The 19,575-nt window shown below is 44.1% G+C and overlaps 1 protein-coding gene across 4 annotated transcripts in view; it reads right to left on the minus strand.

Moving 5' to 3' along the window:
- The window catches only part of TMTC1 (transmembrane O-mannosyltransferase targeting cadherins 1), a 182,237-nt gene that overhangs the window by 30,478 nt on the left and 132,184 nt on the right, over positions 1–19,575 (minus strand). For 3 of the 4 annotated variants that reach the window (XM_044434084.1, XM_044434082.1, XM_044434085.1), the window contains one exon: positions 6,280–6,423. The exons of the other annotated variant lie outside the window; for it this stretch is intronic. In XM_044434084.1, coding sequence (XP_044290019.1) covers positions 6,280–6,423 — 144 coding nt within the window. The remainder of the gene's footprint in view (positions 1–6,279; positions 6,424–19,575) is intronic. 4 annotated transcript variants of the gene reach the window in all.

The raw sequence follows: 19,575 nt of genomic DNA on the forward strand, positions 1-19,575 counted from the left end.
ATTGTAAGCCTGAGGCCAGAGACAGTCCTATTATATATCTTTGAACTCCACTCTGGGAACCCTTTGTATGCTACTCCGGGAGTAGGGCTAAAGGGGCTTCAAAGAAAATAAATAAATATTGCACAGACTAATGTGTAGCTTGCCTCCAGGCGGTGAGGAGGCAGGCCGAAGCGAAAGAGGATTTTACTCTTTGAAGACTGATTCCCAGTTGTATTGTTAAAATACTGGAGTGTGCCCCAAGTAACTTAATGTTTAAAAATGTAGTAGGAAGATGGCTAATACATGTGACTGCTTCAAGAAAACCCTCTATATTAAAGAATTCCTGGAAAGTTCAATTGTATCCATGCCTTTTTGGGAGTGCTGTGATCCTTAGGGCCATAAAAGTTGTGCACGCCGGTATAGACCTTTCCCATTATCCTGCTCAGTCCTGGAACAAACCATGGGCCACATCCATTCAGCAAAGTCAGACAAAAATCAAGCACAGCATTTGCTTTGCTGGCCAAGGAAAAAGGCAGTCCAAAAGGAGGGTCTGAGGCAGAATCAAAGTCAAGTGCAGGAAAGCAGCCCGGATTAAGCACAGTCTAAGGAACAGGGCATTATCAGGAGCCCACGGGCCAACAGCACAAAAAAGCAGTCTAAAGAAGGAAAACTGGGCCGCAGGGTTCTGGGAACTAAAACAAAAGTGTTGTTCCAGCAGCTCTCCCTGCCTAAGATTGAGGCTGATACTCTGGAGCTTCCAGAACTCACCCAGGATCTAGCTGAAAAACTTCAAAGGGTTTTAGAAGATCTCCTCATGAAGAGGATGCTAGTCTTTAGGAGCCTTCCTTTGCAAATGGGCACACTTCTCACCACTATTGTTTGCCCTGCCTCTTGGGACACTGTCATGCCCAGGGGCAGAGTTCTCCTCCTCTTGTGGGACAGCCCCCTAGTCATCTTCTCCAGGCAACTCCTGCTCTTGCTCCTGGCAAAGGCTGCACCTCAACACCTCCAGCAGCTCTTCTCTTCCCTCCCACAGGGGCCTGACACCCCTTTTCTGCTGTAGCATGTGGGGAGAGATTGCGGCACCCTGGCAGAGCAGCTGCTTTTTGTGCAGAAGGTCTCGGGTTCAACCCCCATCAGCACTCCATTCAAGAGGAACCGGTAGCAAGTGATGGGAAAACCTCTGCTGGAAACCCTGAAAAGCTGCTGCCAGTCAATGCCAGTAGACGATGCTGGGCTAAGAGAACAAACAGTATAAGAAGGCGCAAGGTATCTTGGTGTTTGGCTTAAGCATCTCAAATTGCTCGGCGGTACCTTTGGAGAACACTCCTACCTTTTGTTTGTTCTACACTGTATACAGATGGACTGGCGTGTGTGTGTGTGCAGTCACCAGAGTCCTTTGTTTGGACAAGGAGATTATATGACAGGGACGTGTGCCCCCTTCCATCCTATGCTATATAGAAATTCTGCTTTTCACTTTCAGGAAAAGCAGGTGGTGGCAGGCCTCTTACTTCATTTGTTTTTTCTTTGCCTGAAGAACTTTATCTGTTTGGTATTCTTATTCACAGAATACTGGAGGCTGTGAAATGACACCAATTCATTCCTGAGATGGTGCTAAACATTTCTGAAAACAATTACAAGGAATTACAAAATACAGCATATTGCATCAAACAGGAGGCATTGCATTTTCCCACCATTTTTGGCAGCTTAAATGCATGCCAAGGATAAGTGGGAAAGGAGGTTCAGGTCCTGTCTAAAGTATTCTGCTGTGCATTGTTCAATAATGCTGCCAGAAGATAGCCAATGCAATGCAATTAAAGCCAAAGTCAATTAAATTAGGGAATGACTAGCACTGCGTTTCTGAACAGGAACTGTTCAAATAAGCAGGTAGTAAATGCTCAAGAAAAGAAAAACTCAGCATGAATTCAATTAGGAGAGGGCGAGGGCGCAGCAGCAGCAGATGACGAAGAAGAATTCCAAAACACAGAAATAAGTGAAAAGTATACTAGGACTGGCTCCACACTTACATTTTAGAAAAAATTGCTACCAGATCAATGTTACTTGGGCATTTACATCAGAATAAAGAGGAGACACCAGACCCGTGTGTTTAAATACCTATTGCTCCTAAATGTACATTCCCTGATGATTAAAAATGGACATGTAGCTGACACGTTAAATAAGCATAGATTACTTTATGTAGTTGTGTGACATGGCAGTACCCACAGCAATCGAGTCTACTGCATAAAATCAGCAATGCTCTTAGCAACATGGACATGCAACCTTATTAAAAATGAAAAAGAAACTATTAAAAGATACTGTTTGTGGCTTTGTGCATTTCATCCCACCTCAAATTTCAATGAGAAATTATCTTTTTGTGAAAAGGAAAAGAAAGTCATTGTTTGGGAGGGCAAACACAAGCATGTGTAAATTAACATAAAGGAAGTACTTTCAAATAAAGCCATATGTACTTTCGCCCACTCCTTTCAATAATGAAAGGGCAGCAGCTAATTTGTCAGTTTACAAAACATCTGAAGTCCTTGCAGAAGTAAGATTTTGAGACACATTTCAAAGATATCGAAAACAGATGACAGCTCTCTCTGCCGAAAGAATCAGTTTCTGACAAGAGCAGAGGAAATGCCAGTATGATAAGTTAAAGGATTAAGAAACCCACTCAGCAGCAGTAAAAATCTTTATTACCCACAGGCATGTTTCCTAAGCACCAGGTAGTCCTCTCAATTATCCTCTTTTTTTAACCTGCTAATGGGTTTTTTCTATTTGATCAGAGAACAATGTGCATCTTTAAAGGAGATAATAAAAAGATTATAGCATCTCTTATGTGACAGCTTGAATTACATATGTTGCCGGATCGCATGAGAGAATAAATGTTCTGACTCTATTCCAGGCAAACAGCAGCTCAGTTTTAGGCAGCTGCCATTGATCAGGGAGCATCGCCCCTCACTGTCAATTCTGTGAGCAATCAATCTGTGTGGCCAGCAGTAGCTTGGATCTGAAAGACCTTTGTTCAGGGTTAGGGAACTGCACGAGGTGAGGTTGTCGCAACAACACACCAGGGTGATCCCCTACCGGGCATTTTGTGTCATGTGAACCAGGTCAATATTCTCATTCACCTGTTCACTTCAACCCCAAGGTCTCTTTCTTGTTTGGTCACTGCCAGCTCATATAGGTTTAACTCTGATGGGGGAGTAGGCTGTCAGCTGCCACACATAAAGGCTATATGTTAACTCCATTATCAGAGGTGGTATGCAAGGGAACAGGGAGAAGGGTACTGTTGTATATGCAGGAGCTCTGCTTATGGGATCCCTGAAGGCACACGATTTGCTCCTGTGGGGACAGAATACTGGACTAGATAGGCCAGTGGTGGGCAGCGTGTGGCCCCCTACATGCTACCGGGCTGCGACTCAGGACCTGTGTGCCCTGAGGGAGGCCGCAGTCAGGAAGCCTGGATCAGGGAGCTTGTACCATCACCTGCTGAGGGGACCCAATGGGCCTGAAAGAACCATATTCTTCTTTCAAGAGCCAGTGTGGTGTAGTGGTTAAGAGCATGGGACTGGGGCTCAGGCGAACTGGGTTCTAGTCCCCGCTCAGCCATGGAGCCAACTGGGTGACTTTGGGCCAGTCACAGACTCTCAGCCCAACCTACCTCACAGGGTTGTTGTTGTGGGGATAAGATGGAGGAGGAGATGTAAGCTGCCTTGAGCCCTTTGTAGGAAAAAGGCAGGATATAAATCAATCAATAAATAAATATTCTCCTGTGGAAGAGGCTGGTAACATTTCTTTCAGTATTTAACAATGGTAAACCACCTTGGGTGTCTTACTTACTTACTTACTTACTTATTTATTTGGAATTTTTGTATGCTGTCCCATTCACATAAGCCTCAGGACGGCTTCCAACATCATAAACAAACAGTCTTGGTAGAACAGGGGCAAAGATGTATTAAATAGGTCCACTCTCATCAGCCCTAGCCGGCACAGCCAATTGTGAGAGAAGGTAAGAGCGGCAGAACACCCAGATCTGGGGGCCCATAAGATGCCCACCCCTGGGAGAAGTCTTTGGTCTGATCCAGCAGGGCTCTTCTTATGTTCCCAGTGCCCAGGGTACGTCTACCTACCCAAGCAACCCACCGGCCTTTTTCCCTGGCCCGGCAGGATTCCCAGGTCAGTCTCTGCGGTTTTCTCCTTGACGGTGTCTGCTGGGCTGTTGTGATGTGCTCGGGTTTCCCAGCTGCGAGGACCCAATTTTAGCAATTGGTTCCTCCTGCCCTGCAGTCTGTCAGGTCTGTCTAAGTCGCCCATGGCCCAGCATGCTAACAGTGTCTTGAGCTGGTTTCAGAGTGCCATGCTATTCAGTTTACGCCTATTTATTTATTCAAAGTTTTTCTATGCTGTCCCTCACTCAAAAAGTCTCTGGACAGCTTACAAGGAACAAACAAAGACCAAGGAACAAAAACCATAACAGCAACAATGCACAGCACACTGCATCTAAAAATAGTGATAAAAACAAGGATAAAACCAATTAATTGTTAAAATACCAGGAAAATAAAAAGGTCTTCACCTGATGCTAAAAAGAATAGAGTGACGCGCCAGGCAAACCTCCCTGGGGAGCATATCCCACAGTCAGGGCGCCACCACTGAAAAGGCCCTTCTCTGAGTAACTACCCTCCTGATTTCCTTCAAAGAGGGTTTCTGGAGAAGGGCCTCTGCCTCCAATCTAAAGGGCCAGGCCAGCACATAGGGAAGACGGCGCTCCTTCAGGTACTCAGGACCCAAGCTGTTTAGGGCCTTATTACCAATACCTTAAATTGGGCCCAGACTTCAGCTGGCAGCCAGTGTAAGCAACATAGGACTGGCATGATACCTACAATTATCTCACACAACAGTCGAAAATCTAGCTTTCATTTCATAGCCAGAACTCTCTCTTGTCTAATAAGATTATCATCACAAGAATAAGTGAACAAATCCTCTGCATACATCTTCAGATTTGCATTTTATAAAATTCTCTATTTTTTTTATAGACTGATCTGGCAAGAAGATGCAACCAGTGTTTCATTAATATTTAGAGCCTGAACCAAATTTGATTTTGTTGCCTTCAAGGTATGGGATTATGCTATTTGCATCCACTCTTGGACATACTGAAAAGCTCTTTCTAATTTTCCGAGTATGATCTAGGAAATCTTTCCCTCAGATTTTGTATGAGGTTGTGCAGAAAGGCTGAATAGTGCAATTAGCCATAAGTATTATAGGATTTTACCTCTACTAAGGTGCACAGGAGGGGTAGTTTAAACATTATAACAAACCACCATTTCCCAACAGGATGTCTTCCAGGTGTGTTGAACTAAATCTTCCAGAATTCCTCACAGAACATGGTGCCATCCAAACCAGATCTTGGCAAGGTGGGAAGCAGCTGACAAACCCGCAGTTATCTTGTAGGACTGGCATTTCTTTACTGCTGTTAAGATTTGGGATTTATAACTAGACATTTCATAATTTTAAAGAGATGAATCCAAGGTATATCAGACAGTACAGAACTTACTGTACAGTACAGAACTTAACCCTAACTTTAATATGAAATAAAAAGCACAGCAGACATCTTGGATTCCACCAAACTGTAACAAGGACACTTCCGTATCAGTCTCCTGTTTTATGGTCAGTTCTGAATGACTCCTTTGCAAAATTTGTTCATTATGATGGGAACAAGTTGCAGTGTGTCTCACTTGTACATTTCTCCCTTCCCTCTTAGCATGGAAGCAAGAAGGCAAGTTGGCCTGTTTGAAACAAACCATCATTAAGATCAACCAGTTTGTCCAGTTACTGCCTAACTCTAACACTGCTGTTAGCCAAAAATAAATCAAAGCAAAGCAAAAGAAGAGGTGAGCTTGCTGCAACTTGTTCCCATCACAGTGATCCATGGCTTTTTGCAAGGCTAAGTGACCTGGTAAACTCCAGATCTTTGGGATTACCACTGACATAACCCCTTATCATTGGCCATGCTCACTGGGGTTATGGAGTTCTAGCCCCAAACATCTGAAGGGCACAGTGTGCTTCCCCTTCGCTTACTGTGATGCCCGAACTACTTCAGTGTGTCAGGACTGGAACGCACAATGAAGGGATACCCTGAAGCTGTAGAATATATTTCACAGTAGGGATTCAGCTTCTGTAGCATCCCTGAGTGTTAGCTAGGGAGGAGAATGAACAGTTGACCAACCTGTCCTAGGCTGGATTTGTGAGGATGCATTTTTCAATTTCGAACAGAAAGTTAACCAGATGAGATCATAAACCTACTTGAGTAGATTTCCTAGATTGAAGAGGGCTCGGTTGTGCTGTGGATTTAGCTGGAGGGCTCTAGTGTAGTACTCCTTTGCCTCCACAAGGTCTTTGGTTAACGTCCCAAGGTTGTTCAGGGCACTTGCATGGCGTGGGTACAGCCTGGGGGAACAAAAGGAATCAGATCATCTTGCTGTAAATAAAGAAAACTACCCAGCCCCTGCCAACCATCCGGGAAACCCTAAGCTTTTCCAGCCCAATTATTATCCTTACAGTGAGTCCATGAAAGTAAATGAGGCTATGCAGCAAGAGCTGCTCTTATTATTTACTGCAGACCCAGCTTCTCACAGGTTTGAATAACCTCTAGTTTGATGCTGAGATTCAAACAAACCTGCACTGCTGGTTTGAGGGGGTGGGGGAGAGGTAAGCATATAACTGTGCCCCATGGCCCACTGTTCTCTTCTGGCTTCAAACAACATGGAATGCAAAGCTGTGGCCAGGAAGGGAATTCCATAGATGCTGATCAGGTCCTTAATTTTTTTGTATCCCGCCCTTTACAGTGTCTCAGGGCGGTGATAACATAAATAAGTAAGACACAGCCATGAGGTCCTTCCCCTCATAGCCATCCGCCTCGTCTCCAAAGGCAGGGGCACTTGGAGGAGGGCTGTGGAATACGTCACGCTTTATGGACCACTGAGGCAGGGGGTGGCTGTTTCCAAGGCAGGACGTGTCTTCGCTGGAAGAGGGCTGACGTTCCATTAAGAATGGTCAGAAAGGCAAAATTGCTGTACTTTGGGTGTGAATTGGCCAGTGGTCTTTGTCGGAAATGATCCTACATCGCAATTAAGGTGCAGGACAGCCTTTGTTCTGTCTTTGAAAGGGAGGAAAGGTCTGCCTGCATTTGATCCTAAAGGCTTTATTCTGAAATGCAGCCTTTCAGTTCAGAGCCACCCTTACAGAACACATGCGCGGGCACATGCACAACCACATATATGTCACTGGTATTGGTAACCATCTGCAAGCAATATCTTTTTTGCGATGTATCTCATTAGGCACAAAGTCCTCTTTGCTTCACCTAATCAAGCGCCAAGTGCTGCATTATTTATGAAAGAGAGCTGAATTTCATTAAAATGCTCACTAGGGCAGCCACTTTTACTTTAAAAAAATCAATTCTTCCATCTTTTCGAAATCCTAGGCACTTCCACTAAAAATGGCCTTTCCTTCATAATTAGAGCAAAAGACCTGAAACAGTGCAATTCATTATGCCCATGGGGGAGGGAGAAATTGGAAATAATACTTTAAATCAGGTTCAGCTTTGATTTCTGTACGTAAGAGAAGCCGGATGTTTTCTTGGGGCAAAATGAATTATTCAGAGGATTCCTTCAACCTCAAGGATCAATGTCGGCAGCCTGGCCTTGAACTATTCCAGGTCTATGCTACACAATATTCTGTTACCAATTATGGTGTCCTCTTTGCTCTCCAGACTTTGCGATTAAGCTATCCCTTCCCTCAAAGACTATACAATAAAAGAAGTTTCTCTGACTTGCCAAGATTGCTGAATTGTAACTTTGACACAAAAAGTTGTCAAGTGAGAAGGCAGAAATGGATTTCCATTTTTTAAGAGAACTACAACCATTCTTCTATCAGAGACACTTATATTTTTGTAAATATTCTCAGGTCATGACTCTCACTTGATGTCTCAGTTACTTTGGTGGCAGAGAGACAATTCTGTAATCAACTAGAGCGGAAGGAGAAAAAGGAAGGAAAGATTTAGTTGCCATGGATACCACCTATAATCCAGCAAGGATGCTAATTCACTTCTAATTCATGCACTGGGAAACCACTTTAAAATGATGGCACTCCTGCTGTGAGAGCACGGTGGACCTGCCAGAGCCAAAGTCCATGTAGGCACAGACCAGGGCCTAAGTCAGAAGAGGTGCCAAAAGTTTTAGAAGTGATCTGGTCACTTAGGCAGCAATCCAGGGATAGTAACTGGATCTGGTCTGTAGAAAAGGGAAGAAACGTAGCATAGGCATAATAAGGTGGAGTGGAACCAGTAAGTGGGAATAACAAGGTCGGGCAAGTCAAAACAATCTAAGCAGGAGTTTGAAAATGGAAGAGGACCAGCTCCTTCCTTCCAATGGTCATGGGGAACCTACAAACAGCCAGACCCCTGAATTATCTTCCATCTTCCTTTTCCTGCACAACTGGAGTCAAACAAGACATGAATTTAAGCACAAGGCTGACACATGCAGACATTCTTCTCCTTTATTCAACAGTGGCCATTGAGTGCGAGGAGGATAGATAGAAGATTCAGTACTTTGCCTTTGATCCTATCCTGCCCAGTGCCAAGAAGGGGTGACTGCACTCTGTGGGCAGAGCTCCTTTAGCAAGAGACAGAAATGCAATCCAAACCAGACTGTAGGAAGGGCAAATGGCAAAATCGCTCTCCTGATTTCAACCCCACTTCCAGGGCTGCGACTCGGGAAACCAAGGTTGACTGCATTCTTAATGTCACCTCTACTTCGTTCCGCTTTAGTCTTCCAAAACCTGCTTGGCTTCAGCAGACCGACTGCATCTCCCGTAGCGTAGCTTGGCCGCAGTGCTGCTTCTTGAGGCAAACATTACAAGAGAAAGAGGGGCCAGTTGCTCGCATCCGACTTCTTCCCAGTTATCTTCCCATTGTCAGTCCTAAAAGTGGTCTCCCACTAGCTCGGGATTTAGCATGCTTCATGACCTGTGCTGTCATCTGCCTGCCCTTCTGAGCCTCTGAGGCTACCAACCATGTGCTACCCTTGCCACCAAGTGCCAGGATGCCCAGTTCCCCAGCTACAAAAGCAAGGGTTAATCATGCTGAGCTGGTGTCATTTCTGCACACTTTCTACTGCAACATTTAACCAAGAAGTTGTGCTTTCTGAGGAAACGTGGAAAAAGCAAGGGCTGGGGCGGCAACCAGGAAGAAGAGGGTAAGGGAAAGAAGGAACGCCATACAAGCAAACTGGGAAAAGGATTTCTTTTTGTATCACTGGAAGAGGCTGGATCCCCTGACCAACCCTGCTCCCGGACACCAGCCCTGATCCTGCAAAGGGAAAGAGCATACTGTTCATATTTTGCCTGTATTGCTGAACTGCCAAGCCCGGAGTGTCAACACAATAATTTGAGCTCTGTGGGGGTGGCGGAGAGAGGCATATTAAATCACACTGCATTACTACAAAATATAGTTCAGCTGCTGAACATTTAACTTCTATGAAATTCTAGAATCCTCAGGAGGCGTTTTGAGGAGGAGAGAGTGGCACTGAGGAGATATGAAAGGTATTTCATGTCAGTTGAAACTAAAAATAAAAGACTTTTGCTCAGCTGAGAGAGTTTCACACAAAGTCAATGTATCAGACACACACTGTGAATACAGAACAATCTTTTTCAAGGGTCTCTCACCACCCCACAAAAATTCATTCCTGCCTTTCCTGGATAAAACAGGGATTCAGAAATGTTACACAATCACACCAAATATCCCAGGAAGCCTTAATGCTAATCTGCTTTCTTTCTTTCAGAAGAAGATACTCAAGAAAAAAAAGTGCAAAGATAAGAAGCCTATTTAATTGTGTTAAAAACACACAGAACTGTAAAACTTTATATTTAGTCCATATTTTGCCCTTTAACTCCCCAAAACTGGTCCTTTAAGTGGTTAGCAATAGGAAACCAAGAATGAAATAAATTTAGCGTGCAATAAAATGGGCACTTGACATTACCTGGGGCAACAGGATTATCAGAGACTCACCTCTGAGGTCCTACAGCCTGAGTGCTGGGGCTCAGAAGGCTATGCCCCCAACCCAGCCTTGAATCAGGCACAGGAAGAACCAGGTCAGCTGCCTCTCCAAGGTTGCAAAAGGGGTGCACTGCGGGGCTGCGGAGGGAAGGAACCTAATACCTACAAGTTTATGCTGCATCCAGAAACTGACCCAGCCACCTTCCCTCCCTCCCCTTCTGTGCAGCTTTACCTATATAGTTAAAACCAGCCCTCCACATCAAGTACAAGGGAGGGCGTTCATTGGATACACCTAAGCCTCCAAATTCCAAGGCTCACAAGCACTGAGAGTCAGGAGGTATTGCATTACACCCTTAAGATGCAATCCTATGTATGTGCAGGCAAAAATAAAAGGCTTACAACTCCCAGCATTTCCCAGTTAGCATTGCTCTTTTTCTTTCTGAAGTTGCACAGGATTGTACCTTTACTTTATTTAGTACTGATAAAACAGAAGAGATCCAAATGATGCATTCCAGTTAGATGGGAAGCTAACTTTCATCCAATATAACTTTTGTCAGTCTAACCCAGATTGTCCTTTCTCTTTAGGATCTCTCCTAATATCTACTTGATCTTTCTTTTTTTTAACTTAATGGACCACCAACAGTGCAGCTGAAAATGCAGCAAGTTATTAAACCTGACTGTAAATGTATTGTATTCTTTAGACTGCTTAAGTTTTTTTTTAACTAAAAGACTTTTCCAGTACAAGGTTTATCTGCATAATAACCTCTTCCCAAAAGGAAGAGGTTGCCAAAACATGTTTAAACAAAACGAAAATAAATTTAAAAGTATTAGCAACATTGCACCATTAGCAACATTTCCTTATTAAAGAAATCTTGTGATGTCCAACAGACATGAAACAATCATTTTTGCTGAATAATTGCATCCTAAGATCTACAGGCACGTTTGGTACAGATGCCAATGAAACAATCCATTGATTATGTGGAATACGACAATCCAATCCTTTATTCCATTTTGACTTAAACCCTAGTATCTCATATCATACTCCAATAGCAAGAATATATAGACATGAGTGATGGATCGTTTTGGCCTCAGTAAGTGATTCCTCAGTAAGTGATTCCAATAATGACAGAAACGCCAATGCTGTAGAGGTGGCCCAGCCAAACCTTGATGCTAACAAATGCTGCAATTGCAGGTATCACCTTTCATACTTGACAAACTATCTTTGACACACAGGTTATTTTAAAATATGGGTCAGGTGGAATTCTGAACTGGGTCACAGGAAGAGGAGCAAAGGATGCACAGTGGGAGAGCAAAGGTCCCAGGTTCAGTCCCAAGCAGGGCTGGGAATGCCATGTTTGAAATCCTGGAGAGTTGCTCCCAGTCAGTGTAGACTAGGGTGGGAAACAACTTTCAGCCCAAGGGCTGAATCTCAGTTTGTAGAAACTCTTAGGCCAAGGGAAAGGATCAAGAAACCCCAAAATATTGGTAAGTTTTAGCTTAGATCTCTTTGGGTCAGTAACCAAGCCTTAGAAGCACCATTTTACTATGAGATTTCTCTCCCCAGTCAGGTCAGGAAAGGACAAAAAGATCAGTGGTAACAGGAAAGCAATGGAGCCAGGGGAAGGAGATGAGCCATCTTAGAAATCCAGAGGACTAGATTTGGATTCCTGCTAGGCTGAATTTGGCCTCCAGACCTGAGGCTCAATGCCTCTCATGCAGAGAGACCAATGGTCTGAAAAGAGGCTTCTTATCTATGTCCAGTTCACAAGAGACAACGGTACCCCTCTCTTTAGACTGGAGTACTGAATTCAGAATATTAACAAACAAGAAACTGCTCAGAGGAGGACAACGCAGATGGTCAGAAACCTGGAGACCAAGTCTTGCGTGGAAAGATTAAAGGAGATTAATATCTTTAGTCTGGACAAGAGACAAAGGAGAGAATGCAATTTCTATCTTCAAACATTTGAAGGGCTGTCAAATAGGCAATGAAGCCAATCTGTTTTCAGTTGTGCCAGAGGGTAGGACATGAACCTATGAGATCAAATTGGATAGCAAGCATGATGCAGCGATTAGACTGAGACTCAGAAGGCTGCAAGTGTTAGTCCCTACTCAGTCATGAAATTCAGCAGGTAGCTTTGGGCCAGTCACTAATTCTCAGTTTCATCCAACTCACAGAGTTGCTGTGAGGATAAAATTAATGTAAGATGCCTCGGATTCCTACAAGAGGAAAAAAGGCAGGTTATAAATGAAATACCAAATAAATAAATAAATAAATAAATAAATAAATAAATAAATAAAACATATGTAAGAAAGGGGGTGGGTTATAAATGAAATACCAAATAAATTAAATAAATAAATAAATAAATAAATAAGGCATATGTAAGAAAGGGGGTGGGGAGGTTTGACGAAACATTAAGATAAACTTCCCAAGAGTCTGAACTGTTTGACACTGCAATAGATCACCCCGGGAGGTGATGGACTTATTCGGAGGCCAGATGGCCACTTATCAGGGGTCCTTGAAGAGTGGGTTTCTTTGTGAATTAAGGAGCAGCAGGATGCAACACAGAGTGTAATTCCAAAAGGATGAAGAGATGCAGCAACAGGAACCGCTCATCCCTAACACTGTGTGAAGCCATTCAAAATAGCTGCAACAGCGGATCAGTGCAAGGGTCACAAGCACTAACACCTTAAGACCGGGCTCCAAGACAATACTCAAAATAATTAAATCAAGAGTCAAAATTGTGCCTAATGCATTAGGAACAAGGGCGGCTATGGCTCTTTATCTAAATATAGCAGGCAGATTATATATATATTTTAAAAAGGAATTAAAAATGGAACAACAGAAGTGGGCTAATGGTGTTGCCATTTGAATTCTTCTCAGAAATACATCCCAGATGGTAGGCAAGGTCACCTGCAGCCTCTTGCTGAAAAGTCTGAAGAATGTAAAGCCAGAGTGAAATTTAATAATGTTTAACTGAACCCAGACACTGCTGGCTTTAAGTATAAATAAAAACCTCACAGAGAAGCACATGGCAAAGCTTAGCAGGAAACTTGATTTTCCCGCAGTATTTGCCTGGATCTTATTTTAAATTAGGGGAGGGTACATCCTGGTGTTAAATGGTGTATTTTTTAATATGACTCTGTAGCTTAATTCACTACTTTCCTCCTTCACCCGCCATATATGAAAGCTAAAAAAGTCTAGATGTGCAGATGACAAAGTCCTTGATCTCCAGTATGAGCACAAGCACCACCTTACAGGGATCCGGCAAAGGCCTCGCATGACACGGCATTTTGGCAAAGTGCCGACATTTCTGCAAAACTGTGGAAGAGCAGCTCTGCCCAACTCGGGGTGCTTACAAATATATAGGGCTACAACTCCCATCACCTCTGAATAGCTGGCCAGGGACAATGGGAATTGGAGTCCAACACATCCAGAGGGCTTCGGGTTGGGAAAAGGTATTCTAAAGAATGGCATAGTGCAGGGGTCGGCAATCCATGGCTCCGGAGCCGCATGTGGCTCTTGAATGCCTCTGCTGCGCTCCGTTGCTCGCATCACAGCGGCCGCCGATCCACAGCCCGTGCCGGCACAGCGCTTGGATAAATTGAGGAAAAGTTTCTGAAGAAAACCAAATGTTTAATGATACGTGGGTAGATTCATTTGCTTTTACTGCTGACGAACTTATGGGGTTTGCCGTTTAATGCATGCAGCCCTTTAGCACTGACTTTGACTCTTCAGGTAGCTGTTCTCCTATTCAAAATATATGAAAGGAGTCCTACTAGTTTATAATGTAAGATTAAAAAGAACAGTTTTTAGTGACTGAACAAGCTGCAGCTAAATCATAATGAAGATATACATAGCATTAAGGTAAAAAAACGATATATGCAGTGTTATCTTCATTTTAGATGTCAAAAGGGTTTTACGGCTCCTAGTGTTTTTTTTTTTTTTTTTGTGTAGGAAATTATTATTATTATGAAATGGGTCCAAATGGCTCTTTGAGTGTTAAAGGTTGCCGACCCCTGGCTTAGCAGTATGCCTAAATCAGACGATTCTTTTTCAAGTGATGTGGAGAAGATACAGGCCAATGATGGAGTTCAGATGGTCTGAATACAGCAGGCAGAAGTGAGGTGGGGCAGGAACAGACTGCCATTTAAACTGGGTAGGCACTCTGACAGATTGAGGACCACCTCACCAAAGAAGCAGTCGTGACAGGATGCAACTAGTTAAGGTGGGATGCATGTTGTGCTGAGCAACAAGACGTTCTAGCTAGGCGTTTTGACCGCCATATGCCCTAGACTGCCCCCTCCCAAAAGAAGAGCTTTCCCTGGTCAAAACCCCCTTTTAAGAGGAAGCCAAGGTTTTTATGGTAATCTGTCAAAAGCCCCAGAACATGGGGGCAGAGTACATTTCTGCAAACAGCTGTCTTGGAAGAAAGTACAAGAAGTACTTGGAAGAAAGTACAAGAATTATCACTCTGGAGATTGTCAGGGGAAGGGAGTGGATCTCATTACACTGGTGGTACAAATCTCATCAACCTCTTTTTCAGAGATTAAATCAGCTGCACCTTCACTTCCTTTTGACATGAATGAAGAGGAAGCCAAAGGGGGAAAACATATTCAGACCCTCCTTAGATCAACGTCCTAGGCTGGTGTCTGCTGCATTCTGAAAGAAAGTACCTCTCCCATGATAATGACCAACTGAGGGTCCCTATTGCCACAGATGTGCAAATGCAGCTAAAAATATTAAACATAGAAACACAGAAACAGAGCGAGTCAGAAGGGGTCTCCTGGGCCATCTAGTCTGACCCCCGGCTCCAGCCGGCTCTGCTCATGACATGCCTACCATGTGCATGTCCAGCCTATCCTTGAACAACCTCACAGATGGAGCTTCAATCACCTCCCATGGAAGGGAGGTGGTTGAATTAAACAAATTAAACCATACTGTGTATGCAAAATTAATAAGCTCCACCTACTGGCAGGCCCACCAAGGTGCTGCTCAGGTTTCTTGGAGAAGCTGCCACTGTGAAAAGGGCTGCCAAGGTGGAATGTATCAACTCTGGGGGAGAAAAGGGGTAAAGGGAAGATAACTGCAACAAACCAAGAACAAGTTTCCCAAATGGCAGGAAGGGCAGCAAGCTGATGCCAACTGTCCCAATGCCACTTGTGGGGTAGCTGGTGCTGGTGGGTCCCCAGACAAATAGACAAGAACAGCGAGGGATTTTGCTATTCTTGCCAGGGTTCTTGGTAACCAATTCCTGGGCTGGTTGCTCAGGGCTGGCTGACACAACAACCCATCATGGATCCAACCACTCCTAAAAACAAGGCACGGGTTGTCACAGTGGCTTACTGCATTCAAAAAAGCCATGCTGTGGGACCTGCTCCCTGTTAAATTAGCACAACCCCCGTTTCATGTCATGCAAACCCAGGATTGGTATGTTGCTTTACTTCAGCCCAGGTTGAGAAAATCTGAAAGTTAGGACGTGTGTGTATGAGTGGGCGGGGGGGGGGGGGGGGGAAGACAGAACTCTATGATGAGACTTAACACCTCAAAGGGTGGATTTCCCCAGCTTAGGACTCCGCAGTGTCGGAGGTCCCAAAAACGTGGTGCATTCCTAGGGAAGTCCTCTACAATCTGATGCTCTCCAGATGCTTCAAACACCACCACCAAGCATTCCATGCTGGCTGGGTAGATGTACTTTGAAAAATGGGATTGTACCCACCAAAGAAATATATCACAATAAAAACAGTCCACATTTCATTGTTTACCATTCTTTCCAGCATTTCAGTCAGGAATGTCTGAGTTGCTATGAAACACCACTTCAAGTCTGGGCAAACAAGCAAACCGCATTTGAAGCAAGACAGTATTCATTTTGCTTTGGCAGTGCCTGCTGTGCTTGGATTTCATCATGGTGGAAATGAAATGGCTCGTGCTGGATCATTTGCAAGGAGGCAGGCTCTCGCTTCTGTCAAGCAACTGCAGTCAAAACTTGCTTCAGTGGAATGTGGTCTCCTCATCAACTCCTAGCAGGGTGATTGGAGATTGCATCCTGTAATTGTCTAGCAACTCTATTTATGCTTCTTCCTCTTCTTTTCAGGTCAACAAGACTTGATGACAAATGCATGACTGCATTTAATGTGTTTTGTGCTTTTTATCGAAATTAGATCTGTGGGGAACATGAGGAACAGGATTGGAACTGCAAAGCACAAGGGGATTAGACCTTTGTTCAGTACAGTTGCAAAGAAGGCACAGGGAGTACAACTATTAATTTTTGGAGAAACCTTCCATGGGCTTCAACAGAAGCTTCCTTCCAAAGGAACAGTAGCTTAGGAAGGTGATTTTCATCAGGACCACAGTGCAGGAAGGAAGGAACAAAAATCCTGCCACGTGCCCTGAACTCTTGATTCGATTCACAACACACCACAGTTCTTAAAAGAGAAGCAAGACACATTAAGTGCAATCTTACACTGAACATAACATCTAGTCTGAGCCAAACAGAGCTTGCAGTTGAAGGGATATCTGACTCCTCTGGCTGGCAGCAGCTTTCTAGGATCTGAAGCAGGAAAAAATGCTATGGGAGAGGCTTTTTTGATAGACAAAAAGAAAACTGGAGAAGGTAGAGATTGAAGTTGGAACCTTCTGCGCGCAAAGTACGTGCTCCAACCCATGAGCAGCAGTGAAGAATAATGCAAGAGAGCAATCCAAGGTGGGGGGGGGGGATAGTAACACGCACTGCAACAGGGAGCACTGGCAGAGAATGGAAAGTGCGGGGATAGCACTGCCATTTGGCAATGCTGTCTTAGCAGATATGAGGGGCAGCATACCTCCATTTTATTAAGTTACTCTTCAGCAGCACAGGACCAGAAACAGAGTATTCCAATATCCCTATTTGCTTCACACATATTAATATGTACATGAGTATTCTTTTCCCTCCTTGCAATACAGCAACTTCCAGAGCGCAACCTGTGCTATTAGCAAGCATTTTAAAATTAATCTTAGGGACAACCTTCGCCTCCCAATGATCAACATTCTTTTGCAGCATTTATCTGCAACCTTTCCTTTTCTAAAAAAGAACACTTTTGCCAAATAGCATTTTTTTCTGGGTCCAACTACAGCATGCCTGGCAAGCTACCAAAGAGCGCTATTGTGGCAATTTGTCTTTATTGCTTTGCGGCAAGTCAGCTTAAAGGTTTATAACCATTATCACCATTCCTGAATATCAACCGCTTGTGAACTCTGGTTTATACACAGCTCAGTTTGCATTCCCCCAAAGAATGGGCCTTTCACAGTACACTTAATTTCCACCGTCTGTGCCTAGCACAAAGGAAAGAGTTTTTTGTCCAGACCAATCCATTTGCTTATAGAAGTCTGTTTCACACTGTTTATGACTCCATCTCATGTGGATTTAGTTCTGCATCTCCCACAAGTGGTTTGCGATAGTCACGGGCCAGGCTATCGCGCAATCAATAGCTCTATATTTCTTTGCTCTTCTAAGAAGTATTTTGTTGCCCTTTCCGGTACATGTGTTTCTTATTGAAATGCATCCACACTAGTAAAGAATGGGGTTCAGAAGCACTCGACTCAGATGCAAAACTGAGATCTACTCTGCATCCTCCTTTCCTTAGGAAATGGCTACAGGAGCTGAGCTACCAATGGCTACTAGTCATGATGGCCATACGCGACCTCCAGTATTGGAGGCAGCATGCCTGTGTGCACCAGCTGTGGGGAGACATGCGTGGGAGGGTTATGTTGCATCCATGTCCCAATTGCGGGTTTCAGTTTGGCCACTGGCGAATGGACTCCTGGTCTGATCCAGCATGCTGATTCTTGTTCCCTTATGAGGTGGTTCTCAAACCAAAGAATGCTATTCTAAATGCCTGTCTGATGCCGCAAACTGTAAGGGTAGGGATGGGTGTTTTCAGCTTGACTGTCACTCTTAAAAGACTGTGTTTAATTAGGGTTAGCCAGGGAATGTTGGATTAGGATTGCCAGCTCTCTTTTCTGACGGGCTCCTCCTCCTTAGCAGCAATATTAAGACACTGTAAAGGGCAGGATACAACAATTTTAACAGATAAATAAATATGGCAGACAAGTGTATCATAATCTTCTCCGTGTTTAGAATAACTTATCTATCTAATTTGGCTGGTACAGATGGGTAAGAACTTTCTTTCAGTGTGGTTGTGATGAGAATTTACCAACGCACAGATGGAAAACAAAAGCCTGAATATGAGAGAAAGCAAAAGAGATTCACTTTCTCTACCACATCATGCTGGTGGTGCTGGAGAACCTTTCCCGATGAAGAAAAGCCACAGGGAAAATATGATTCAGTGTTTCACCACCATGTATGGAGGCAGGCAGGTGGTGGTTCTGGAATTTCAGATTAGCTGATGAATCTGGCAAGAAAATCAGGACCCAAGAAGGGAATCGCTTCTGCACACAGCACTTAGTGCAATTCATGGCACAACACATAGTTATGGCGGTTAGCTTCGATGGCACTCAAGTTGGGATTACAACACACTCAGGGAGGATTAAGTCTTCCCATGGATACTAGTCATGAGAGTTGTGGGAACAGTGTTCAAGGATGGCATGCACGGAAAAATAATGGACGGGGCAAAGGTGCATTTGTGCCTTATTTGTGGACTACCTGAATGCATACAGACAATAATAAGCAGGATGCTAGATTAAGCAGACATTTGGTCAGATTCATCCAAGATTTACATTCTTATGCATTTTACACAGACTGCAAATGTTGATCAGGCCTTTGCATTTGAAACACCTCAAATGGATGTGAATTTTCATTCCAATGTCTCAGCCTTCAAGACATTTCTTTGGGCTGCACTTTACATATATCTTGCCCCCCTTAAAATGGGAGATGCAGTCAAGCTCAAATTTGTTCTCGAAATGCAAAACATTGCCCTGAAAGCATACGCCAGTTTTCATTCTAGTGTTTCATTTCTCAAACCAGGTATGAGCTTGCATTATATTTATGTCCTTCTTGGGGGCAGGGTCTGGGCGGGAGCTGAGTTTGAAATGCACAAGTTTATCATGAACGTGCACAGAAACATTCTTTGCAGTGTTTTGATGTTCCAAGGATACTGCATGACTTGTTCTTTGCATCTTTCTCTTCCGTTGGGAAAAATGGGGAGGGGGGAATGAAAGCTGTTATCAGTCTTGAGAGGTGGTATAATCATGACTCATGAATAGTGGCACAGGGGCTCTGCTGCCCCTTCAGCTTGCTTTGGCTCCTGAGGAATAACTCTGAATGTTCACAAACTGACCCCATCCACTAAAAACCAGCATCTCTGATGGCCATCATGTGGCTGGACACAGCTGCCAGTGAGGGCTTGGAGGAAGCTACTGTCAGGAGAGGCAATCAGCAGCACTGGGTGGTGGTGAGAGGAGAGAAGAAGAAACAAGGAGGCATCAAAGTGAAAGCTGCCCAGACTGCCTGGTAGACCCAGCACCAGGTCGAGCTATGGCTCCAGTCAAAAAGCCTCCTTCGTGAAGGAGATCTGCCCCTCCAAGCACTTGGGCCCCTCACTGTTCAGAGAGA

This window comes from Varanus komodoensis, unplaced genomic scaffold, assembly GCF_004798865.1.
Source record: "Varanus komodoensis strain SLA01 unplaced genomic scaffold, ASM479886v1 scaffold27, whole genome shotgun sequence".
NCBI lineage: Eukaryota > Metazoa > Chordata > Lepidosauria > Squamata > Varanidae > Varanus > Varanus komodoensis.